Below are 25,118 nucleotides of genomic sequence, written 5' to 3'. Positions count from 1 at the left end.
ACGACCGAGACCTTAAAGTGGAAAGTAAGAGGGCAGGTTAGAGCAGGTGAGGACCGCCGCTGAACCTCATCCTCCGGGGAGGAGAAGGCCAGGCCCACGAGGAGCCCCACACCCCGTGAGGCAGGGGGGTGCGTACAACCCACTTCACCGGGGGTCTTCCCGGCGCCCACCGGAGCCAGGCGGCACCCAGCAGCCAGGGGTGGCGGCATGGTCATCCAGCAGCACCTCGGCGGGCGGGCGCCCAGACCTCCCGCGGCCTAGGCTCAGAGTCCAAAAGAAGGTGGACGTCGACCCGGACGCCGGGCGTCCAAATCCGGCAGCCTCGTGAAGCCCTTGCCTTTGGTGGCAAACGTCCAAGGACTGTCTACGCTTTCAGGCTCGGTGGGAAAAGCAGGGATGGGAGAGACGCCACGCGCGCCGCGGTCTCCCAGTCCCCCCGCCGCGGGCGGACGCGGTCATTCGCCTGATGGATCAACCCTGCAGTTAGAACGAAGCCCATGATTCTGCTGGAGCCGTGTGGCCTCTGCGACCCGGGGGACCCCAGGCCACTGCGAGGCTGGGCCGAGGCAACCGGTGCACACTGGACGGGAGAGAACTGCCCGCGGGTCATAAAGGAAAACCTAGAAGGCGAGTTATCAGTGTCACTGCTCCCCGGGAAGGAGGAGCCCAAGAAGGAGAGGCAGGGAGAGCGCTGGGTGCAGCGTGCCCCCCCGGGGCCACCCACGGAGGCGACCACGCTCTTCCTCCAGCCTCTTCCAACTGCAGCACATGGATTTTGGGTAAGTCCTGATTAGCAGGAGGACGGCCAACCCTGGGGGGGAGAAGCGGCCAGCGGTGAGCCGACAATCCGAGGAGGAACCGACAACGCAGGGAGGGAGGGAGGGAGAGAGGTCTGCAGCCCGTCTCCCGGGTCTCCCGGGACCGGTGGGACTTGCAGGGAAGGAGCAAGAAGCCACCCACAGGCTGACTGGTGGTAAGCCTCTGGTCTCTGGGGCCTCCTCAGTAAGTGGCAATGAAGCCACCTCCACCTTCCCTGATGGATGCCGTCACTCCATAGCCTCTCGGCACGTAAAGTACCCAGAAGCTCCTCCGAAGTCCAGGTCAGAGGCGGCTCCTGGGTTTCCCATAGGCCCTGACAGCACAGAGCGCGGGGGCCTCACGTCCACGCACACGCGAGCAGGCAGCACACAGAGGTCTCGGAGGGAAGTCCGACTCACCGTTAGGAGTCAGGTCTTCTGCCCCCAGAGACCCAACCTGCAAATCCCCGTCCCCTCCTCCTTCGACTCCACCCGCACGGACCCGACAGGGCGGCCGCGCGGCCGCAAGGGAATCTGGAAGGCGGGCAACGGGTGGAGATGGCTAGGGGATGAGGGAGCATGAGTTTGCAATGCTGGCGGGCAGTGCTCACCCCCTTCTCATCCTTGACTAGGGCTTCTCCAGCTCCTAAAAGGAGAATCAAAGGTGTGAATCAGCCGTTGGGTTTACCTGTGTCCGGTCCAGGCCAGCCTCTTCAAAGGGACCACACGAGGTGAGGGATGCAAGGCCCCAGGGGGCAGGGCTTAAACCACATAATCCAGGGTGAGCGACCCAGAGGCTGCGAGAGAAACTGGCCAAGGCGCCCGGGGTCGTTCCTGGGGACCCTCCCAGCAGGGTGAAACCTCCAAGGACGTCCTCACTAAAATCAACGTGTCGCGGCCTTCATCGCCTCTGTCACGCGGCGGTTAGTCACCACTTACCAGGCCGCACTGACTGTTCTCTCCCGTCCTTACGAGAACCCTACCGGGTGAATACTGGACTGACCCCATTTCTCAGAGGGGCAAACTGAAGCAGCTCGCCTAAGGATCCAGCTCCACGACACAGAGCCGAGGCTGAGAACATCAAAGGGCTCTTCCGAGTTCTTCCTGAAGGAAACAGGTTCGGAAGCCACCTAGCAGAGGGCCGCGCTCCCGTGCTCCACCTGGGAACCCCGTGCGCCCCCGGGAAGACGCGCCAGGGGTAGGGAAGGGGTGCTCAAGGTCTGTGTTCAGGCCAAAGTTCCCAAACCATGATGACCCGCTGAGGAGGACGGGCCAACTTCCCCTTGTGGAACAGCCGAGCCGCAGCCCCTCCGGGATGGGACGCCTGCTGTCCACGCGCCTCCGCGCTGGGCTCAGCACAAACACAGAAACGTGACCGAAGGCTCCTGGAGGCCCCGAGACACTCTGCCGATGCAGGAGGGAGAAATAACAGCAAGTGTCTGGAAGGACGGGGCGGACGGGGCGAACGGATGGGGCAGACGGGGAGGGGAGGGCAAAAATTGAATTATTTTTAGCAAATTATACAGAAAAAAAAACCGTGAAATGCGGCCCAACACACTTGACTTGCAGCCCGTGACGCCCTTTGGAATCAAGTTGCCTCTGTGCTCTAGAAGGGGACCACGTCCCAGGCCCATGGGGGACCATGGACAACGGAGCTTCGTGCTGCCGGGAGACGGTGGGAGGCCTGGGCTATGCGACTTCAGCCCTGCCGCGGCCTCGGCCCGGGAGTCTGCGGTGCACCAGCAGGGTGCACCCCACAACAGCAGCCACCGGGCTCTCGGGCAGCCCCCTTCCCCGTCAGGCCCGGTCCTCCGAAAACCTACAGGAGCCCAGCAGACCAGGCTCTCCTGATCCCAAGAAGTTGGGGGGGGGGGGGTACAACCCTAAAAGCCCAGGGTCTCCCTAGATCTTCCGTGTCTGTGGAGCTCCCCTGAACCCCAGCGCTCCAGCCCACTGATGCTTCACTGAGGGTCACGACTCCTAGGAACTGCCTGGAATCTTCTCTCTCTGTTTTCATAAAATCCATACAAATCAAGCATTTAGCCCAGGGTTGGCTAATGGTTGCTTAGCTCTGTGCTCACCCAAAACAGTGGAGAAAAGACACAGACAAAAAAGGTTCCAAAAGTAGGCAGACAGAGAGGTGAGAACCGCAGGCCAGCGCCTGCCCCCCAGGGCCGGGCACCCCGACAGTCGGTGGCCGAGAGGGAAGGGGAGCTTTCCTCCTCTGCGTAACCACCTGACCAGACCCGGGGTGGGGGGCGGGGGCAGGAAATCCAGTGGTGCCCAAGGTGAGCCGGGAACAAGTCCTGCCACCGCCCCCCCCTTACAACAGAGAAAGTCCGGACCGCGGAGGTCGTGCCCCACCCCCAAGCCGGACGACCGACAGCAGCGTTCCCCATGGGGTTGGGACAAACCCAGGGTCTGGCCTCAGGACTCGGGACTCAGGAGCTCCTTCCTGGGGTCCGCCCCCCAGACCCACTCCATCCGACAGGCCAAAGTCAGTGCTGAGGGACAGGGCTCGAGGGCGAGGGGAGAAGAGGCCTGCTACAGAGACGAGCCCAGGAGCCCGCCGGCCCCACACAGGGCAGGTCCACATAGTACAACTCCCGCTCCGAGATGGGAGTTGGGAAGAGGAGAGGGAGGGGAGGCAGAGAGGGGGAGAGGAGGAGGACCGCTGCGGGCCCAGGGGAGAAGGAGCGGGAGACAGACTGAAGGAAACAGGAACAGAGCGAGAACGCACGTAGACAAGACGCATCACATCCTCTCCAAGCAAGACCGAGTGGAGACACATGCAAAGGCGCAGCATGAAGACAGCGTCTGAAGAGGAGCCTAACGCCTCCCGATGGCCCCAGCAGCTCCCGCGCCCGGGGAGCTCTCAGCAAGCAGGACTAGGGTGGCTCGTGCTGCCCAGCACCACCAAGGCCCGGCTCCGGGCTGCGGGGGGCACCTGACTCTCCTCGGCTGGGGACCCGGCCAGGCCCCAAGGATCCCACGGTCCCCCACCACTGCCCTTGGTTTCTGGGTTTGCCACAGCAGTGAGGGTACAGGGGCCCGGCCCTCGGCGGGGGCGGGTGGGGCATGCTGGGGGTGCAGGGCGACAGCCGGGTGAGGGCGTGGCGGTCACCGCAGGGCGGGGGTCCAGGCACTGTCCGGGAGTGCAGTGACGGCTGGGCCTGGAGCTCCCTCCTCTCTGGGGGTGGCGGGGGTCAGAACTGGGACTCAGGAAGGGAGGGAGGGAGGGAGGGCGAGCACGGACGGTGGGGACGGGCGGCCGTCGGCAGGTGAGGGTGGGCTCACACCTACGGCCCGACGCCGGCCCCGCTCGCCACTGCTCGCGGCCGCAGCGTGACACCCAACCAGCCTCACACGCCCCCCGGGGCCTCAGCTGCTAACAAGCCTGCGGCTGCAGAGCACAAGGACACGGCCACGCAGCACAGCCCTCCTCACGGGCGGCCAGTCCTACGCCTGAGCATAGCGTCCTGAGCCCTCTGGCATCTCTAGGTAGGCAGGGGACGCAGGTGCTTCTCCCCATGGGAAGCTCCCACGCTGCTAGTGCCCAGAAGCACAGGCAGGGGCGTCCACGGCAAATAGGAGTGTCGCAGCCACCGTGGGAGACAGTGAGTCTCGGGTGACCCCAAGCCTCTGCAGGAGACCTCACATCCCTCTGGGAGCCCCCAGATTCCTGACACCTCCACCTGCAAGGACGCGGGAGGGACAGGGCTTGGGGGCAGGGGACAGGGCTTGGGGGCAGGGCTTGGGGGCAGGGACGCCCTCGGAGGAGGGCAGAGGAAGGAGCGCGGCACTGCCCCAGGGCCAGCCTGTCCTCTGCGCTCGGGAACTCCTCCCAGGCCCCTGGAGCTGTGACCCAGTGGGATCGGGAGTGGCCACTACGGGGTCTGGGGGCAATCTGACCCGAGGGCGAGGTCCACGTGTCAGTCTTGTAACAGCCCCCAACGGGCTCCGGCAGGCAAGGGGCACGGCAAGCGGTGGCGTCTCCCCGCCCCTGACCTCACAGGACTACAGGTGACCTGGTCCTGGGGACGACCCAGCCGTTGAGGGAAGGAACGGGGCCGCACCCCAACCCTGGCTCCCTGACAATATCAGAGCGAGCCTGAGAAGACTGGGAGGGACCAGCAACCCCCGAGGAAGACCTGAGTCTCTGGGGGGCCAGGATGGGGCGGGGGACACCCTGCCTGAGGCTGCGGGGGGACAGGGGAGAGGCGGTGTTTCTGGATGTTTCTGGATCTGAGTGTGGCCCTGGTGTTTCCAGAGGTGCAGAGATGCAAAGCGGATCGTAGGCATTCTAGGCCCCTCGGGGAGCATGCAGGGTCCCCGGGGGCGTCTGTGGGAGGCCCTGGGTGTGTGGGCAGCAGGGGTCTGAGTGAGGGGAACTGCAGGGAGGCTCTGGGGCAGGCGTGGCGTGTGGGGCGGGCATCAGAAGCTGCAGCTAGGCGGTGCCCGAGCGCGGCCCGGTGAGGCTGTGGGAGCAGCATGATGTGGGGAACCCAGAAGCCGTGGGGCCCGGAGCAGCGGAGCTGCCGCCCACGCGGGTGGGAGGGGACATGGCCTGGATTCCCCTGTAAAGGAAGCGATGGCCCTGCCGAAGCCCCGTCCGCCTGTCCACCCCCCGCCCCGCCCCAGCCGCGGAGCTCCCTTACCTATTGAGCTGAGGAGAGGCTTGTCTCGACAACACTGCCCAGATAGCTGAGATCAATCAGAAACAAAGCAGTTATCAACACGGGCCGTGGGGCAACCACCCACGCACACCCAGAGGGGAGGAGGGGAGGAGCACGGGGGCCAGAGAACCACAAGCGAGGCCAGAGAATGGGGTGAGGGGAAGGAGAGGAGAGAGACAGAGAACCAGACGGCACGATGGACGAGGCAGATGAGCGCTGCACAAAGCACAGACGACAGGGCTGCGGCGCACAGCATCTCCTGCACAGACAGAGGCCCGGCTCCGTGGGCGCCGCGCCTGGCGTCCTAGCTAGAGCTCGCCTCGCCTTCCCCGCCCGCCAGGAGCAGGGGCAGCGGGAGGGGAGGCTGTGCTTCCAGGTACCAGAGAGGGTGGGAGTGCGTGGGGCAGGGGAAGGGCGCTGGGCTCCCTCCTCTCCGACCGCCTCCCATCCTGCCTACCAGCAGGCCAGCCTCCTCTGGAACACTCTGCTCCCCTGCACAGGCGGCCACATCAAGAGAGACCAAAGGACGGAACCAGAGAGAGAGAGAGAGAGAGAGGGGGGGGGGGGGGGGGGGAGGGAGGGGCGGAGAGGGGCGGGGAGGAGAGGCCAGGAGGGGTGAGGGGCACTATGGAGACGCTCCCAGCCCTTCGGAGCAAGTCGGGCCAACCCGAAGAAGATGGAGAAGGAAGGAGGACAGACAGAAAGAAAGGCAGACTTGAGGAGGGGGGAGGGGCGAGGGGGAGGAGGGACAAGGGATGGGGCAAGAGAGGCGAGAGAAGGAGGCACAGACGGGCGTCCAGGCCGACTCTGGTACCTGGAATACCAGCTGCTACAGTTTAGAGTGTGCTCTCTCGGGCAGGCTGATCGCAGGAGCTTGTCTGTCTGTCTGTCTGTCTGTCTGCAGCTTCCTGCGAGGCACACAGGTCGGGGTAGGGTGTGTGGCTCCGGGCACAGGGTTCACAGGCCTGAGACCTTGCTCCCCACCCAGGGGGCGGTCTGGGAGACGGCCCCTCCGGCTCTCTAGGCTGCTAAGGGCAGGGGGGTGGGGGGGGGCGGGGGGAGGAGCCCTGGCCTGGCGGCCCATCCTGGGTGGAGGGGGGGCTCTGGGGTCCTGCCTGGCGGGGAGGATGGGCCGGGGCAGCAAGGAGGCTGGATCCGAAGTGTCTGGGGAGCCCTGGACCCCCCGCCCCAAGCCAGGGTCACGGCACGGGAGCGCTCTGCACTGCAAGAGGACCTGGGGGCCGATCGGCCTGCACGGCACGCCCCTCCCCTGCCCATGCGTGTCCGACCCGTCACGGGAGGGGAGGGGCGGGGGGACCAGGTCCGCCCCGCGCTGGACCCCACGAGCACACCCCGCCGATGCCAAGACCAGAACTCTCCGGAAGGGATGCTGCAGCATGTCCACACAAGCCCTGTCATTCGGGGTGATGGAGGGGTGGGGGCAGGTGGGGAATGGGGGCGAGGATGACCAGGCGGACGCGGGCAGGGCAACCGGCCGGCACTCACCCCGAAGTAGGTAACGGCGGCGGGGGGGGCTCCGGCCGCAGCAGCTCCTCCCCCCCCCTGCGAGGGGAGGCCGTGGGTCCAAACACGTCCAGGCTGTCGGCAGGCCCCGCGGGCGCGGGCGGGGGCGCAGGGTAGGCGGCGGCCAGGGCCGGGAAGCCCGCGGCGGGCCGGTAGCTGGGGCTGCCGCTGCGGCTGCTCTGGGACGGGGAGCCCGTGGACGGCGTGGACTTGTGGGAGAAGCTGCCAGCGGCCGGCGGCTGCAGCGCGATCTCCATCTCGGCCTGCTGCAGGAGCCCCGGGCGGGGCCGGGCGCGGGCCGCCAGCTCGGGGGAGCCGGTGCGCGAGCTCAGGGGGCTTTGGGTGAGAGGCGAAAGCCGGGACGGCTGTAGCACCACTTGATGTAAACTGGGCTCGGCACGCCTGGCCTGCCGGGGGCTGGGCCGGGGCCGGGGCTGGGGCTCGTACCACCGGGTGTCCAGGCCAAACGTGCTGGGGCCGCTGTGCCCCCCCGGCTCGGCCGGCTCGGGGTAAGGCAACACGGGTATGCCCATACCTTGGCTGGTATGTCTTAGCTGCCCTTGGCTCACCAGAGGTTGCATAGGTCTGTCCTGCCACTTGGCGGAGGGGGGCCCCGGGACGGGGCCTCGGCCTGGCGACTTGCCCGCCCAGCCCTTGGGCGCCTCCAGGGACAGGATGCCCGGGTAGGCCGAGGGCACCTGCAGGGAGGTGGGGGGCAGTCCTCGGGGGAGGCAGGCCTTGGGCTGCAGACTCTCGGCGACGTCACAGGGGTGCAGCTGGTGGGGGAACATCATGGCCGGAGTCTCCAGGCCCCCAAAGGGGAACTCCGGCCGGCCCCAGGGCTCAGGGGAGCGGCCGCCTGTGGGCGTCTGAGTCAAGGGCAGCGTGCTGTTGGAAGCGTTCTCTCCGTTCTCCTCGGGAATGGTGGGGTGGCCGAAGGGCCCCTCGGCGTGCAGGGGCGGGGAGGACATGACGGAGCTCAGGGGGCTGCCCACCTCCGGCATGTAGAAGGGCGGCGGCTCCACCTCCCCGGGGCTGCTGCTGCTGAGGTACCCATAATACTGGCCATGGTGGAAGGGCCGGGGCGCGGGAGGCCTGGCCTGGCCCGTGGCCTGCAGCCGCCCCTCCAGGCCGCCGGGGCCCTCCAGCCCACGGGGCTGGAACCGAGGGCTGTATGCTGGTGGTGGCAGGTAGGACTCCTGGCTGGACGACAGAGGGGTCAGCTGGGACTTGAGGGCAGCCACAGACGTGGGCACCAGCGGGTCCTCGTTCTCCTCGTCCGACTGGCGGAACTCGGGGTACATGTCCGTCTCCTCGGCAAAGGGAAAGCCCTCGATGCGCCTGCTCTTCATCGAGGGCTCCATCTCAGAGGGATCCATCACGAAGCGGCCATCGGGGCCTCTGCTGATGAGCTCGATGGGCGTGGTGGCCTCGGCCTCGGCCTCGGCCTTGGCCACGCTGTACTTCTTGCTGCTGATGGCCCTCTTGGTCTTCTTGTACAACGACAGCTCCTTCTCCCGGGTGGGACTTAGCATCCTCTTGGCGGCCGGCTGGCCTTGGTCATCAGAGGACTCCGATGGGGCCCGGAGCGTGCGGATGCTCTCGGGGCTCACCTTGCCAGACGACAAGCTGTGAGGGTGAGCGAGGGGGCAGGAGCGTGAGGCTGCGGACGCCCGCTCAGGCACTTCTTTTCCTCCTCTTAACAAACAACCACAAACACCTAAGAGGATGCTCAAGAGAAGGGGGTGCCGATGGGCTGTGTACTTGGGCGTGAAACACTCTGGCGTGAAACCATCTAGGCGGGTGCCAGCCGGCTTTTGAATGAACGCGCACGTCTGCCCTTGTTCTGGCCCTTCCTGCCTGCCCCACTCCGTGCGGTCACACCTCTAGCATCGTTCCCGGCGTGCTCAAGAAATGCAAGCCCACCTTAAGGTTGACTTACGCAAGACACGCCAAGAAGGCGCATCTATTAGGGTGAAAGAAACCCATGGAAACATTCCGAAGCTAAAGAGCAATGGATTAACCGCTATTGTGATGGTCTACGCCACTGCTCCCTCTGTGCACGTGCAGAGCAGTGGACAGCAAACAGTCTAGACACGCTCATCTGGGGGCCGAGCCGGGCAAACCACCTGCCCGCATCCACCCTCCGCCCTCCGTGCACTCAGCATGACCGCGGGGGCACTTACGGAGACTCTAGGCTCTTTCTGCAGTGAGTGATGGACAGTGGAGGATCTACAAGAAAGAAGAAGGGGGAGGAGAGCCCGCTGAGGCCAGGGACCCAAAACTCGCCTCAGGTCCATGGGGCCCGGAGCAGAGCCACAGACCTGCCCTCTCGTGGCCTGGGCCCATCACCCCCTCCCCAGCATCCACCTTCCTTACTCCCTCTTGCCCATCCGGTCCCATTGGCAGTTGTACCCATAAGACCCCATTTCCCTATTGGCAAGGGGGCCCACACTCAAGGAGAGCTGCCTCTTCCAACAGGGAGCACTGGGAACCGAGCCAGGCAGAGGAGGGTGGTGGGGGCAGACACCCACCTTTTTTGCGCTTGAGCTTACGCTTGCGCTGCTTGTTGACAAAGCAGGCGGCCAGGGTGCTGAACAGGATGGCAGCTGCCAAGAAGCAGATGGTAGCTACGATTCCAGCCAACACGGGCCGGGCTAGCCCGTCATCAGTCAGGTCCGGCTGTGGGAAGATGTCTGCAGGGGGGCGAGGAACATGCATGACTCCCTCCCCTCCCTCCTGCAAGAGCCCCCCCACTCTGACGCCGAGCTCCCAGGCGTCTCTGCTAGCCCCGTGGAATAGACGACGCGCAAGTCTAGCACTTGAGGTTTGGAGAGAGGGGGACGGCCAAGGAGAGGGACCGCGGATGGGTGGATGGAAGTCAAGTGACGTCCACAGGGCTTGCGAAAAAGTCACAGCCACGGTGACCACATGGCGGGCATGACTCCGACAGTAACATCCACTTGGCCATGGTGCACACTACCAGACGCCCTCACAGGGGGCACACGGGGCACATGCGCTCACTCTGACGTAAAGACGCCATCACGGACTGGCCAACAAACACAGCCTATCCGGTCTACACCCCTGCTACTCGGCCTCCTGGGGGAGGGGGGATTGCTGCTTCCTGCCATCCCGACAAAATGAGACCCTGGCTGTGAAGGCACCTTGGGAGTCAAATGCCACAGAGGGGAAAAGGGGCTGTGACCAGAGATTCCGAGCCACCGCATCATGGCTGAGCGATTTCTGCAGGGAGAGTTAGCGTGTCCCCGACACCTTGGCTCACAACTCCGGAGCCCGCAGGACACTCCACACTAGTCCAACCTCCTCTTACAGGTAAAGAACCGCAGTTCGCTTTGTGCCCAGCTCGTTAGTGATGGAGCCAGGGCTGGACCCCCACCCGCCAGGCCCTACTTCACAGTCGGTGACGCCGGAATGCGCCACTCTTTACGTTCTGTGTACACGGATGTCTTGGGCCAGAGCCGAAACAGCCTGGATCACCCTGACGAGTGGCGTGGGCCGATGGAAAGCTATGAGCCCTTGGGAGTGGGGGGCTGAGACGGGGGCTGAGGCCACTGCGCCCCGGTACATGTCTTCCATTCGGGTGCCAGACATAAAGCCACTGAACACAGAAGAGCCTGCCGATGCAAACCCTTGCGTCTTTTACTGTGGCCTCAGCTGTGAGCCCTCGAGTCCCTGTTCCTCCCTCGCTCTAGAGTCCCCTCCCTGGAGGGAAGCCAAGACAGGGTACCGCTCTATGGGGAAAAACAAGAAAACACCCTCGGTGCCACGGTGCCTAAAGTGAGGCAGGAGTGATGCCCCTCCGCCCCAGGGCTTGGCCACCGCCTCCCCTGCTTCCCCACATCGGCCTGCCCAGTGCCTCTGGAGCTGTCCTACTGCACGAGCGCCCTGGCCAAGCCCCTGCCGCCGGCCCCAGGGGTCCTTGGAGGAGCAGCGCCCCCGGAAACGACGCCCCCGCTTAATCACTAAGTGAAAGCCTCCTCCCATACCGAGGGAGCCGCTTGACCGGGCGAGGGAGGGGCTCTGCTGGGTTTCGGGACCTGTAGCCGGAGGAAGATGCATAGAAGTGGGACCAGGGCCAAGAGAAAGAAAGATAAATGTGGAAAATGCTAGGGAGTTGGCTTTATTTAGCCTGAAAAAAAAAAAAAAACCTAGGGAGACGAAGGAGTGGAGGAAACAACACCAAACAGCAATTTTCCAAATAAAACCACCATAATTAGAAAGCAGTCTCATCCCAGGCCTTCAGCAAGTATGTGCTGACCTGTGGTCTCTCCAGTTCACCGCCCCAGTCCCTTACAGAGGATGCACTGGCAGAAACAGGGATGTCACAGCAAAGGAACGTGAGCCAGGTCCTTTTCGACTACTACGAGGAGGGGGCCAGCGCCAGTTCCGGCGACGGCTGCCCCGCAGGCAGGGCTGTGCCCGCAGCTCCACAGGGGAGCGCCTGTCCCGTCCTCCGACGGGCTGGAGGGCCTGAAGAAACGCTCTGGTCTCAACCAGAGCCCTTGCTCGTTTCCGACTCAGCCTCCCTCCGGGACTAGCTCCCTCACAAGGGACTCCGTGCGGCCCTAAACCCTCGGCTTATACGAGAGCCGAGCCCACGTACCTGTGCTGGAGACGCCGGCGATGTTGCTGGGCTCGCTGATCAGATCCTGCATGACGGCCAGAACCCGGAATTCGTACCAGGTGTCCTGCAGCCCCAGGGACAAGACTCTAGTCAGCCTGGGACCCCAGGCAGACGCTGACCTACCGCAGACCCTCCCCCAAGGGGGAATAGGTACCCAAAGCCGTGGCAGACTGGAAGTGATGAACAACCAGCTCTCGGGTTACCAAAAAAAAAAAAAAAAGAAAAGAAAAAGAAAAAACAAAGTCCTCATTTGCAGCATTTACCAACTTCCATTTCCGTGGTAAAAATACTCCCACTGGGCAGCCTGGGTGGCTCAGCGGTTTAGCGCCGCCTTCAGCCAGGGCCTGATCCTAGAGACCCGGGATCGAGTCCCGTGTTGGGCTCCCTGCATGGAGCCTGCTTCTCCCTCTGCCTGTGTCTCTCATGAATAAGTTAAAAAAAAAAAAAAAAATACTCCCACCGCGGTGGATTTCAATCTAGGGCTGTGAGGTCGCGGAAAACAGAGGTGGAGAGGGACGCACACATGGACTCTCATGGGCCCCCGGGGGCCAGTTGTACCGCGGAATAAGTGTCCAGGGAAGGAAGACAGAAAGACAGATGAGACTGTCTGTTTCGGGACACCTGGGTGGCTCGGGGGTTGAGCCTCTGCCTTCGGCTCAGGGCAAGATCCCCAGATCTGGGATCGAGTCCCGCATCAGTCTCCCTGCATGGAGCCTGCTTCTCCCTCTGCCTGTGTCTCTGCCTCTCTCTGTATGTCTCTCATGAATAAATAAATAAAATCTTTAAAAAAAAAGGAAAAAAAAAGACTGTCCGTTTCCATGAAATAAGCTGCTTCCTCCCTCTAGCGAGAGAGAGACACAGCAAAGTTTACAGGGGACCAGCTGCTAAAAAAAAGATAATGCATCTTCCTCCGGGGACTCTAACTTGTTAAAGCAGGGGGCAAAACAGAAGACAGCCCTTCTGGGAAACCCTTTGCCCAGCGCGCGTCAGTCCTGCAAGGAGCGGAGGTCGACGTCCAGGGTCACAGGTGGGGCTCCTCACCTGCCCCGCGCGGCCCCAGCTCACGTCCGTGTGTGGGAAAAGCCCTCAAGGCAATAGAAGTCTCTGTGGCCACACAATGGCCCTGAGCCTGCGGGGCCTGAGGATTCCAGACCTCGGCAGCAGATTGGAGAGCGTGGGGGGCAGCACACCTGCCTTGGTCACTGGAAGCTTTTGATGCCTCCAGGCTCACGTCACTTTCAGAATTTGGGAAAAGCCGGGCCCCTCACCTGCGACAAATCCTTGGCAAAGAAGTCTCCCTCGGTGCCCGGGATGGCACCGTCCAGCGTCTCCCAGTGCTCCCCGACGCGGTACTCCATGATGTAGCGGTCGATGGGGAAGCTGTGGTTGGCAGGGGGCAGCCAGGACAGGAGCACGCCCTGCTGGGTCCGGTTGGCTGTGAGGCACCTCGGTGGGGTAACCAGCACCAGGGGTTCTGGAGTTGTGACAGGGAATGCTGCAGCGGGGGGAGACACAGAGGGTACGTGGCGGGGCCTGCGGGGCCAGGCACCCCCGCCTCCCTGCACGCCGCTGGGCCGCGGCCCCACGGTGAGGGCCACACACCCACGCGGAGGTCGTTTCAGAGACGAGGCTCGCACAGCAAGAGCCCTCGACACCCACGGAAGCGGCCCCGTGATCCACGCACACAGACGAGAGAACGCAGTTCCTCGAAAGGACGGGGTGGGGGGGGACAGATAAAAAAACACGCCAACAAACGGGAAGGGGGGGAAGGTGGAGCAGTTGAATGTTTGAATGTGATCCTCTAAACAACGCGGCATCTTTATGAGGACACTGAGCATCGCATCCCGCGACCTCCTCTAAGGATGCCGGGGCCCCCGTCCCAGGGCTCGCCGCCCGCCCTCAGCCGCCCTCTCGGCCCCGGGAGGGAACCAAGGGCCAGAGAGGAAGGCTGCAGAGCGGGGCCGAGTGTCCCATCAGAGCCGCAGGCCCTGGAGGCAGCAGAGGCCCCGGGGCGGGCCGGAGGGGCGCCCCTGTTCGCGCGGCATGGACGGAGCCCTGGAGCCCACGGAGGACCAGGAGTCGATGGCAAGAACCGGCCACACGCCCGCCAGCAAGTGAGGCCAAGGCCAAAGGAAGGAATCGGGAAGGGCAGACAGGGGAGCGCCTCCGAGCCTGCCCTGCAAAGCCACGGGACGTTGCAAAGCCCCGGCCTGGCAAGGAAGGACAAATGCCAAGCCTCTTCCAGACGGGAACCCGGCCCCGAGCGCTGCGACGGGGGACAAGGCATCCGGGCCGGGGCAAGCCCCGCACAACGGCACAGAGCACGCGGTCGGCAGTGGCCCACCCGGCTCCCCGGGAAGCCCCCACAGCCGCGCAGCCTGCGGCCCTCACCTAAAGTGTTCACAGTGACCACCTCACTGAAGGCGCTCGTTCCCAGCTTGTTCTGGGCCAGGACGCTGAACTGGTAGGCCGTCTCGGGCTCCAGCGCGTCCACCAGCAGCCAGCTGGGTCCCGGCGGCACGGGCAAAGACAGCCAGTCGTGCGGCCCAAACTGCGCCCGCTTCATCCTGGCCGAAAGAAAGAGAGAGGATCGGGGACGAGGGGGTGGGGTGGGTCACACTGGAGACACAGGCGCGCGTGCAAGGTCCTCCAGGAGGCGGCGGCGGACAGACCTGGCCTCCCGGGGCGTCGGCACGGAGACGGGTGCCGACCAAGGCGGGGTGACCTACCCAACGTGGCCGTGCCAGTCCCAGAACGCAGGTCGCCAGCCACGGCCAGTACCGCTGCTACGAACGGGACCCTTAGGTATACGTGGTGCTCAAGGCCCCGGTCGAAGTAGCAAGTGCATCTGGGGACAGCGTCGCCCCGAGCACCACCCCGATAGTGGCTCTGCCTCGGGAGGGTCCAGGCTCCGGGAGCAAGGCAGGGGCCATCGTTGGACAGCGAGCGGCAGCGACCCAGGGGAAGAACACCGCCCCCCCCCCCCCCCCCCGTCCCCTGGGGCAGCCCATGCTGGGGCGTCAGGGAAGCCAGACGGCTCCCCGGCCCCGAGCAGGTTTGAGTCATCTGAGGAAGCCGAGGGCGTGTGACGAAAATAAGCAGGGGTTTCCCCATGGTGAGCACAAGGATCCTTCAGGCTTTAACGGTTAGAACTCACCATGGGGGGGTGGTCCCCAGCATGGAGATGCCCTGGGGCGAGGGTGAGGCCTTGCTGCAGACCTTGCTGCAGACCGCCCACCTCACCTGGCTCGGCCGCGGCCTGTGTGCAGGTGCAGTGCCCCGGCCTCGCCACGGGGAGGAGACATCACCCCGCGGGACCCGGCCGGCCGGCCTCGTCCGTTTCCCTGGCCTCCTCCGTTTCCCCCAGCCGCCTGGTGGACGCCCGCCCGCCCCCAGCAGGCTCCCCCCGCAAGGAAGGGCTCACCACCCTGGACGCTGAGGCAGCAGAAAGCACAGCCGAGAAAGGAAGCTAGTGCCAAACGTCTGAGTCAGTCCCGGGAGTCAGAGCCACTCAGTGAGGGGGGGAGGCGACCTCCCCCACTTCACAACCACCCAGCCCCCCCCCCCCCCCCCCCCCCCCCCCCCCGCACCAAAGCAAGTGAGCGGAGTGTAACAGAGCGGTGCAGATGAGCAGCAGCGTGGAGCAGGACCGCAAGCAGTGAGGGAAACCCCATCTACGCCCACACCTGCCACTTGGCTGTCCCCAGACACGGCTCAGCCCGGCCAAACGCTCTGCCCTGGACACTCAGCCACCTGGCCTCACAGCGATGCTTGCAGAGCCACCTGCGGAGTTGTGCCCCCCGCCGCCCCTGCCCCCTGCCTCAGGAGGAGCAGAGGTAAAGGTGGGAGGATGTTCTGGCTGCAACTCGCAGAGCCCCCCACACTCCCCCCGGAGGCCCAGGGAACCCGCCCATCCAGAGCTCGGGCCCCTGGGAAGCTCGGGGCACGGGCCCCATGTTTGATGGCGGGAGATGGGGCAGCTCCCCGGCTGTCAAGAAGCGCATCGAGGACCTTCCCTGAATGTCCCTGCGTTGCCCTCTGCAGGGGTGTCTCCTCCCTCCCAGGCTCCAGGTGAGCCTGACTACGTGTGCACCCCCAGATGAGGCAGGTCTGAAAGGAGGACGTGAGCGGACCCATCCTCCTGCTCAGCGGTGTCCCACGCTGCAGGGGCCGGTCCCCGGCTCAGGACAGGGAGGGAATTCCGTGGGGATCGGGAAGGAGCTCAGCTACGGGTCCCCCCTCCACCCCTGCGGTGCCCCCGGCCTCAGCCCAACCTCAGCCTGATTTGTGCATCTGTGAGATTCCCTAGCCTACCCCCGAGGTTCGGGCAAAGATCTCCCATCGCTACATCCGGCCAACTGAGCAGGAGAGACATAAACACAGATAGAGACACAGGGTCCTGGAGGAAAGGAGATGCTGAAGACCAGGCCCGAAGGCAAGCACCACTTCCAACGGGTTCCTGGAACCCCTGGGGAAGCCACGGCATAACAATTAGAGTCCAGGCCTCCTGCCGGCCATTTCACAACGCCCTTGAAGATCCGGAGTCTCCTCCAGACTCCAGAGGCCAGAGGAACCTCAAAGGAGCATGATCCAAGGACACAAAAGGGGGCCGGGAGATAAGCTGGGGAAGGAGCAACAGAGGCCAGTGGTCACGTCGGGCCACAAGCTAAGCTGGCGTCCCAAACCTTCCAGGCTGGAAGGCAGAGAGGGCCCGGAATCCCCGAGACCTAGTCACCGCGTCCACACACCTCGCGGCCGGGAGGCCTAGCAGGCCAAGAACCGTCTCCTCCTCCTAACGTCTACACCCCCCAGGGGGCTGCCTGAAGTCGAGGGTCGGGGAGGGAGAAGCAGAGAGCAAAGCATGCGGGGGTGACTCACAGAGGTCCGTACCAAACTGAGAATGTCTGCTCGAATCCTCCATCATAGCCTGGCTCCCAGGACACGTTGGCAGTTGTCATGGAGACCTGGACCCGGACACTGCCCGGGGCATGGGGGCTGGTGCCTGGAGACCAAGCGGAGTCCTCTCAGACCGAAACGAGCTGGGCCCAGCGAGCTGGGCCGCAGCGGCACCGCGTGGTGTCGAGGGTAGTGCCCAAGGGGGGCGCTCGGGGCCCTCAGGGACCCTGGAGGAACCGACGCCCGCGCAGCAGGGCTGCGGCAGGAAACCCGCCCCGTGCCTCCCGGAGCACTCGGCCTGAGCAAAGGGAACCCGGAGCCTGCGTCACCCCGGGCCAAAGTCCTGGGCTCCCCCCGAGCACACACTCTCCCCGGAGCTCACAGGCAAAGCCAGAAAGCCCCCGACCCGCCAGGTCCTCGGGCCCCACGAGAGCCACAAACCACCCGACCGCCAGTGTGACAGGCCGCGCAACACGACTGTTAAGAGCTTCCCGCCTGTGCGTCCTGAGCCCGCGCTGCCCGGTGGTGCGATGCCCGCGAGGTGTGCGACCCATGCCAGGCCCGGGCCCTACGGGGTGCACCGGGCTATCCGCTCTCGCCTTGGGTTATAGGGGACGGGCACCACCGGGTACAGGGCCTGAGACGGCGGCAACACCTGCTGCCTTGGCCTCGGTTGGCGCCACCGCCTCTGCCCGTGGGCGGCTACATGGGGATGTGGCAGCACCAGGAACCTCCACGCTGGGCCCTCCTGAGACCCCTCCCAGGCTCTGGACACAGACCCCCAGCAGCTGCTCCTGCCCACGCATGTGCCTCAGTCTGCCTGGGGGTGTTGCTGGGGGCATCTCGCCCGAGGAAGATCCCCCAGGACAGGCCCCCTGGCCCCTTCCCTCGGGCAGCGTCTAGAGGGCTAGGGCTGCACGTGGCAGGCTTCCAGTTCCGAGGCGGGCCGATTCAGGAGAGACGCCCAGAGCGGGCAACCGTGCGCAGCACCCAGAGCAGGTGACTGTGTGCAGCACCCAGAGCGGGCAGACTGTGCGCAGCACCCAGAGCAGGCGACTGTGCACAGCACCCAGAGTGGGCAACCGTGTGCAGCACCCAGACCGCAGCCCTCCTGCCTGCAGCCCCCGTACCGATGACAGTCAGGTGGGTACTGGCAGTGATGCTGGTGACCACGTTGGTGGCGATGCACTCCCACTCCCCGTGGTCCTCCTTACTCAGGGCTCGAAACTGGAGGCTCCCGCTGGGCAGGGCGTTGTGCTTGCTTCTGCTGGGCTTCCCTACCTTGGCCAACAAGGGGGCAGGAGGAAGGCAGGGCAGGGCACCAGGGGAGGAGCCAGGTCAGCAGGGAGGAAGAGAAGCCACCCACACGTCAGAGGCTGGAGGAGCAAGGGGCACCCCAAGTCTCAGCCCGCCCCTGCTGCCCCTCCCGCAGGGGGCCCACCCCGCTCCTCTGCACCCCACCTTCTCCCAGCAGAGCTGCTACCAGGCCCCGCAACCTGCTCCTCCCCTCCCCCCCTCCCCCCACCAAGCCCCGTCCTCTCCTCTCCCCCTCACTGCCCGCCCCCCCCAGCCGCCCCACTTCCCAGGCTCCAGAACCCGGGGGTACCTTTCTCCACGTGATGACGGGGAAGGGGTCCCCCGCGGCGGCGCAGGGAATGAGCAGCTCCCGGCCAGCCTCCTGCCGATATTCCCAGCCTGGTAGCACCGTAAAATACGGGGGGTCCTAGGGAGGACACGGCCACCTCGTGACGCCCAGCGCTCGGGGCACCCGCTCCACGGCCGCTCAGCCCCGGACTCACCTTCAGGACAAGCCGCGCGGGAGCAGACTGGCCCATGGTCCCCAGGGTGTTGTAAGGCACACAGGTGTAAGTGCCAAGGGCCTCCTCTGTGGCCTCCTCAATCCGAATGGAGCCATCCTCCATCAGGGTCCAGCCCAGGTTCTGCCCAAGCAGACAGCACAGCGGGGAGCCAGGGTCAGGGCAGGGGCTCTGGCCGGCCGGGCCGGGCAGAGCAGCAGCCAGCCTGGGCCAAGGGCTCAGGCCCCGCAGACCACCCCCCCCAAGCAGCTTTGCACCCCCAGAGGTGGGGTGGGGAGTGCAGGAGCCCGGGCAGGGAACCGGACCCTCGGGGGCAGCCTTGGCCATCGGGAGGCGCGCAGCGCTGGGACCCCACGGGCTTCCCTCTAGCACCTTCTCGACCTGCAGCGGGCGGCCATCCTTGTTCCACTTGACCACGGTGGCTGGCGGCTCTGCGTCCACAGGGCAGCGGATGTAGCCGTGAATTCCCACGGGCACGTAGATGACAGGGGGCATGTTGAGGACGCGGGCTGGGTCTGCAGGGTGACAATGTGGGGTGAGACACGAGGGCACAAGGACGTGCAGGAGCGAGGATCCCAGGCAGCGGCCAGGGCCCTGCGCACCCCGGCCCAGGGGCCACACAGACGGCGCGCCTCCCAGGGCCTGCCACCCCCCACCCCCACCCCCTCCCCCGTCCAGTAAGCACCACGTGTCCCCAGTGCTCCCAATGGGGCCAGTTGCCGGCCACCACGAGGGACAAGACGGATGCCCCAGGGGCCGTGCAGGCTGCCCGCCGCCGGCGTCCCCCACGAGTCCTGTTTCCAGTCAGGAGGCCCCGGAGCTGGCCCCAGCCAGACGCTCCTCCGATGCTCCTGGCACAGCAAGGGCTCCAGAGGCTCCTCCCCCGGACCCCAAACTCCAAGTGGACATTTGACCGCACCCCCCAGCAGCAGCTCCTCGACCCGGGCTCGGGGTCTTCTGACCTCTCCGACCTCTCCATCCACGCCCTAAGCCGAAGAGGAGCGTCACCCTAGGCACCAGGTGCTGCGAGGTGGGACCAGTGGCGCTTCTTTTCTCTCCTCTCCATGGTGCTCGCTGTCCAACCCCCCCAGCCTCAGTTTCCCTTCCATGTGGTTGGGATGAAGAATCGACCTCGGCGGTCCCCGGGAGAAGAGCGCGCAGTGCTTCCTGTGATGTGGGTGACTCATCACCTTTCAACTCTTTGCCCAACGTCCCCCGAGGGCTACCAGGGAGAAAGATCCAGAACTTCCCGTGAGGCGGCGAGAATGAATGAGCACTCGGAGCTCTTCAGAGAACAGCATTACATAAATACCAGGCCGAGGTGTATATTTAGACACAGCTTCCTACTTTTGTATGTAGGGGTTTTTTTTTCTCCAAGATCTTCAAAAGGTTTATGAATGGGAAATCCTCTGAACAACCACTTTTTAGCAGAAATAAAGATCCTTGTCTCACCCACCTGAAAACCTCGCCCCTCCCCCCATCCCGGATTCTCCTTGGAGGCAAGAAGGAGGTAAAAAGGGACACGCGGGAGCGGGAGATGGCACCGGGGGGACACGGGGAGGCACGGGGAGGGCACGGCAGCCCACGGCTTCCCCCGTGGGGCTTCCTCCCGCCTGGACTCGTCTTCCTCCGGAGGCCGCCCCTCGGGTCTCTGCTCCTGCAGGTGGGCCCGTCCCTTCCCAGGCCCCTTCACAAAGGCCCAGCCCAGTGCAGGGCACTGGCAAAGTCGCATGTAAACCGTGTTCCTGACTGCAGGTCTGGGCGGGACTGGCCCGACGTCCCAGTCACGTCACATTGTTTCTTGGGCCTCAGGGTCTTCGACGCCCGGGGACTCGGGACATCGCGCCGAGAGCCCGTCCGCTGCTGACGACGGCCAACGGCAGGGGCGGCACGGGGACACCTTGGCCCGCGCGGCCAGAACCGCCACATCGACACCGACACGGCGACCGTGTGCGGTGAGCGGCGGAGCAGGGCTCGCAGGCTGGCCTGGTCCCGACGCCGCGGCAGCCACTCACGGGACAGTCACCAGCCTGGGGCGCAGCAGCCGTGCAGAGGCCTCGGAAGACCCGCCCCGCGGCCCAGGGTCTCCGCTGTGGCGCTCGCCCGCAGCTCGGTGCTGGCCCGGCCGCCCCTGGGGGCGAGCCACTGTCCCGCGTCCCGCACCAGCCCTCACGCGATGGGGAGCCTGTCGCCCCCAGTCACAGCAACAGGGCCATCCGCAAACCAAAGGAAGTCATTAATCCTCGTCGCTCGTCCTCCTCTCTCTGTCTCACCACCGCTTGCCAGGGGGTGGGAAGGCACGGACGACGCTGACGGATTCAAGATGAGCAACTGAATTATTGTGCTTTTGCACAAAAGCCCTCGGCTGTGCTGGCGTGAGGGGCGGCCCATCCATTTGGATCCCTGGCAGCTCCGGAGAAGAGCGAGCAGAGAGCCAAGGGCGAGCCGGGTGTCGGAGGCCCCGGGCCCAGTGGCCCCAGGAGACGGTCTGCCCCCTCCTCCCCGAACGCCCGTCCACGGCGGGGGACGCGCGGGGCTGGCAGGAAGCCTAAGCCAACACCACGTGCACCTGCCCTCCCTCGCACACCTGAGGGTAGAAGCGCCAGAGAGCATCTCGCTCACGGTCCAGGGGGAGGGTGGGCCAGTCACCGGCACAGGCACGACCGCTCGGGTCTGCCCATCCCAGAGCCCCCACGGAGCCCGGCTCACAGGGCATCCTCGGCCCGACCAGAGCTACCCTCCCTCGGCCCAGCAGCCCGGGCCTTGGTCTCCCCCTGCGTCCCGTCAGGCCTCCGCCCCACCCCGTCCAGTGACCCTCACTCTCGAGGGTGCCCACGGGGCCGGCCTCTCGGGAACCCCACCACGTGTGGCCGCCGCCCATCCCTACTCACACTGCACGGTTAGGTACGCCGAGGCAGAAGGGGAGCGCCCCAGGCTGTTGCTGGGGACGCAGGTGTACTTCCCGGCATCCTCAGGCTTCACCCGGAAGATGATCAGGGTCCCGTCGATCAAGATCCGCACTCTCAACTTCAGGTCGCTGCGAACCCACAAGGAGACAAGCAGGGGCGGGTCGGCACGGAGGGGAAGAGGATCCCTCCGAGCCAGCAGGGCCAGGCCTCGGGGGCGGCCACCCCGCTGCAGGCTCCCCGTGCCCCAGGGCCACTGTGGCCGCCCCGCTCAGAGGCCCCGCCCCTGGGAGGCCGGGTGGCTGGGGACCCCACAGGGCAGGGCAGCTCGCTCACTTCTGGAAGTAGACGTTCTCATCCTGCCAGTACCAGGTGTAGGTGAGGTTGCCAGGGTACGCCTCTGCCCGGCAGGTGAGCAGCGCATCCTGGGAGATGTTGACCGTGATGTTCTCAGGAGGCGAAACAATGAACGGAGGCCCTGGGGGGGAGGGGGGGGCGGACAGGAAACAAACAGGACCTTACGTGGTGCAGGAGGGGAGAGCAACAGCTCTGAGGCCTCCCAGCCGGGCCCGCGGGGCCGCAGGACGGGGTGTCTGGACCCCGGGGAGGGAGCTGTCGTGGAGATGCCCCCCTAGCGGCCGCCAGGGCTTAGGTTCTCAGTCTCCTGACAGACCCAACAGATGCAAAGGTCCTGGGGCAGGGTCACGACATGCCCCCCCACCCCCCCTCCGCGCCAGCTGCAGGCCCCTGCCTGGGCACACCTGCACCCCCGCCAGGCATGTGGCCTCCATAAAACCCGGGCTCCCAGACCGGCCATCCGACCCCCCACGCCCCGACCTGCCCTCCAGAACCCGAGCGGGGGACTCAAAGGAGGGCAAAGGCCACTCCTCTCAGTCCTGAGCAAGGATCTGGCCTCTGAAGCAGTGAAGACGCTGGTGCCGCTTAGCAGCCGGAGGTCAGGGAGGCAGATGGGGGGAGAGGCAGGGGCAAGCGGAGTCAAGATGGGGGGAGACCCCAGGCCTCCTGGCGCTGGCCGCATCCTGAGGGGGCGGCTCTCCTGGCAGCAGAGGGACCTGGGTGGCACTGCCAGTTGAGGGAGACAGAGAGGACTCGGCCCCGGCAGCCCTGGCGGCCCAGCCAGCCTCCCCAGTGCCCGAATCCACCTCTTGGGGGGCACATGGCGACGTCCCGGGGCTGACCGTGCGGACCCCGGCTCTGCCCACGCCCTCGGTACTGTCCAAACGCCTGGGGTCTGTCTAGATTTACGGACGCCATCACCCATGGGTGGGAGCCTGAGGGACGCCCCCTCCCCCGGGAAGAGTGAGGCACAGCAGGACACTATGTGGACAGATGGGGAAACCCAAAACCCACTCGACACAGTGCCACCTGCCGCGAGCTACATGACAGTCAGGGGGAGCCCACCCCGGTCCCCACGGGCTGCCCACCTCTCCAGCCACCCCAGCCGTGCCCTGGGGAAACCCCAGAGCACCTCAGATGGGCCGGGAGGCCCTGCGAAAGGTCTGGGGCACAGAGAGGAGAGAAAGCGCTCTCACCTTGGACAAGCAGGTGGGTGGTGTGGACGGCCTCCCCCTGGATGCTATATGCACGACAGGTGTAGGCACCTCTGTCCTCTCTGCTGACCGACGTCACCGTCAGGCTGCCATCACTCACCTGGGGCCAAGGGGAGATGGAGCTCAGTACCCCCCGTGGGGCCCCAGCAACGCCAGTCCCAGGTGGGCATGGAGCACTGGGGGCACACGGAGCCAGGCACCTCCTGCCCCTCTCCCTCCGAGCACACAGGTCACGGGAAGTGGGAAGCCGTCGTGGAGGGAGGGCCGGGGCGAAGGAAGGGTAAGCCAGGAGGACCACGCTTACCTGGTATTTCCCACTAGCACCTAGGAGTGTCCCCTCCTTGAGCCAGGTGACAATGGGCTTGGGGTTCCCAAAAGCTGTGCAGGTCATGGTCACACTGCCACCCTCCTTGGCCTCGATGTACTGGGGGGGTGTTTCCGTGAAGGTGGGAGGGGCTGCAGAGAGACGCAGGATGGCGCTAGCCCGGCACCGCGCCATGTGCCCACGAGAGCCTCACGAGGTGCTGGGGCACGTGGAGGAACGGGGACACAGGCTAGCCCCGTGCCCGGGAGTCTTACACAGGGAGGCAAGACCCAAAGTCTAAAGTGCGCCTGGCGGGGTGCACATCGCTGACCTTCGCCGGGCCTACTGGGCTGATGCACAGCCCCCAGGGGTTTGCTGAGCCTCTGTGCCCCGCACGGACAGGAGCTCTCGCGCAGCCTGCGCACACCAGCTCCGTCCTCCCTGGTCCTCCCCCCGTCCCCCCTGACATGCCCACCGCCCCCCCCACCCCCACCCCCCACCAGGCCCCACTTCCAAGGCACCTGCTATCTGAGCTCCCCCTGGGCCCACAGCGACCGCCGGCCTGGCTGCTGTGGGGGATCCCGTGAGCATCCTGCACTATCCTCCCTTTCCGCTCCTCCCTTACCAGCATCCTCCCAACATCCAGCAAAAAGACAGGGCGACTCCCTTCTGAGCGCTCTCCGGAGTTTGCACCTGGTCCCCCCACCTCCACCTGCGCAGACTGGAGCTTAGACCAAAGTTCCACCCGGTTCAGATACGCACCCGCAGCTGTCACAGCCTCAGCTCGTCCGTGCAAGCTGCCTGGAGAGTCAACCGGGTCCACGTCCCCTGTGGACCAGCAGGAGGCCCCACCGGGGACCCCAGCCCTGGGGCCCGGGCCAGGCGGGGGCGGCACAAGTGCAGCTCATCTTGAGGTCAAGCCCCAGTTAAAGTGCTCGCCCCACTGGTGGGGTAGCCGGCACGTTACTCCCGGCCCCCCCAGGGCTCTACCTACAGGGGGCCCTCCAGGATCGAGGGAGGAATAAGAGACAAAGTGTGTGAAAGGCATCTCCCCACGTCAGCAGGCGTGGAAGGCTGGCTCTCCCACCATCACTCTCACGGCACCACCTCCCCAGACACCTGAGACCTCCGGGACGCTCAGGCGCTATGGCCTCTCCAGAGAACCAGCCGGAGTGCCTGAGACTGGGTCCCGCCGCCCCTCACTCGCCCACCCGTCTGCTACCGCGTACCCCCTTCCCTGCGCACCAGCCCACCGGCCATCCTGGTCTTCCTACCGCAGGGCCTTGGCCTCTGCTGTCCTGTCTGTACCCAGACCTCGCTCCTCTGGTTCAGGCAAATCTTTGCTAGAACGCCATCTCTGCCTTACGTGCGTGACCCAGCTTCCAGCATTCTCCACCCCCTTGGACTCCTTAATTCTCCTTAAAGCCACGATCATGGACTGTCCCTGAGAACAAAGAGCTTTTCTGTCCATCTCACTGCACGCCCAGCTTCCAGCACAGTTCCTGGCACGTAAGAGAGCACGCGGCAAATGCGTGTTGAAGGGACGGACGGACGAAGCGTACACGCAGACACACACCTACCTACAGACCACGCACGTTCAAACCCATAAAACCTCCCAGGGGCCAGACCGTGACATGACCACTTTCTTCAGTCACTTCCAGAGCCCTTGGCTCAGCGTGGGCACGCAGGGGCACGCAGGGGCACGCGGGGGCTCCAGGGCTCGGGGCGGGCGTGGATACTGAGTGAATCAAGCATCCTTCATCTCGCACAGAACTCACACAACGGTCGCCCTTCAAGTGCATCAATCCTCATCCAACGTCTAATCTAATAAAAATGATGGCAAACAGCCTTCCCAATCCTGACAAAGGGATTCAGGAATCTCAGCTCCCAGGCCTCTCCTCCTGCCCTGGAACGTGTGCATCTCCAACAGAGCCCCTCTTGCCAAGCCCGCCCCTCAAAATACAGTTAATACAGCCACAGCC

General features: G+C 65.2%; 1 protein-coding gene across 4 annotated transcripts in view; it reads right to left on the bottom strand.

Moving 5' to 3' along the window:
• Nucleotides 1-25,118, bottom strand: part of IGSF9B (immunoglobulin superfamily member 9B) — a 47,088-nt gene that overhangs the window by 4,378 nt on the left and 17,592 nt on the right. Inside the window, exons 4-20 of one of the 4 annotated variants that reach the window (XR_011995746.1) lie at nucleotides 23,137-23,288; nucleotides 22,815-22,932; nucleotides 21,598-21,739; nucleotides 21,247-21,392; nucleotides 18,728-18,870; nucleotides 18,338-18,478; nucleotides 18,145-18,261; nucleotides 17,669-17,819; nucleotides 16,521-16,644; nucleotides 14,034-14,209; nucleotides 12,911-13,137; nucleotides 11,622-11,706; nucleotides 9,532-9,693; nucleotides 9,184-9,229; nucleotides 6,980-8,626; nucleotides 6,288-6,381; nucleotides 5,456-5,501 (exon numbers count right to left, since the gene is read on the bottom strand). Coding sequence is in view for 2 of the 4 variants with exons in the window: in XM_072729296.1 (XP_072585397.1) it covers nucleotides 6,980-8,626; nucleotides 9,184-9,229; nucleotides 9,532-9,693; nucleotides 11,622-11,706; nucleotides 12,911-13,137; nucleotides 14,034-14,209; nucleotides 16,521-16,644; nucleotides 17,669-17,819; nucleotides 18,145-18,261; nucleotides 18,338-18,478; nucleotides 18,728-18,870; nucleotides 21,247-21,392; nucleotides 21,598-21,739; nucleotides 22,815-22,932; nucleotides 23,137-23,288 (3,577 nt within the window). In the remaining 2 variants the exon portion in view is untranslated. The remainder of the gene's footprint in view (nucleotides 1-5,455; nucleotides 5,502-6,287; nucleotides 6,382-6,979; nucleotides 8,627-9,183; nucleotides 9,230-9,531; nucleotides 9,694-11,621; nucleotides 11,707-12,910; nucleotides 13,138-14,033; nucleotides 14,210-16,520; nucleotides 16,645-17,668; nucleotides 17,820-18,144; nucleotides 18,262-18,337; nucleotides 18,479-18,727; nucleotides 18,871-21,246; nucleotides 21,393-21,597; nucleotides 21,740-22,814; nucleotides 22,933-23,136; nucleotides 23,289-25,118) is intronic. The other 3 variants (XR_011995747.1, XM_072729296.1, XM_072729297.1) reach the window with 3 other exon arrangements.

This window comes from Vulpes vulpes, chromosome 12 (genome assembly GCF_048418805.1).
Source record: "Vulpes vulpes isolate BD-2025 chromosome 12, VulVul3, whole genome shotgun sequence".
Taxonomy (NCBI): domain Eukaryota; kingdom Metazoa; phylum Chordata; class Mammalia; order Carnivora; family Canidae; genus Vulpes; species Vulpes vulpes.
This window is presented reverse-complemented; position numbering and strand designations above follow the sequence as displayed.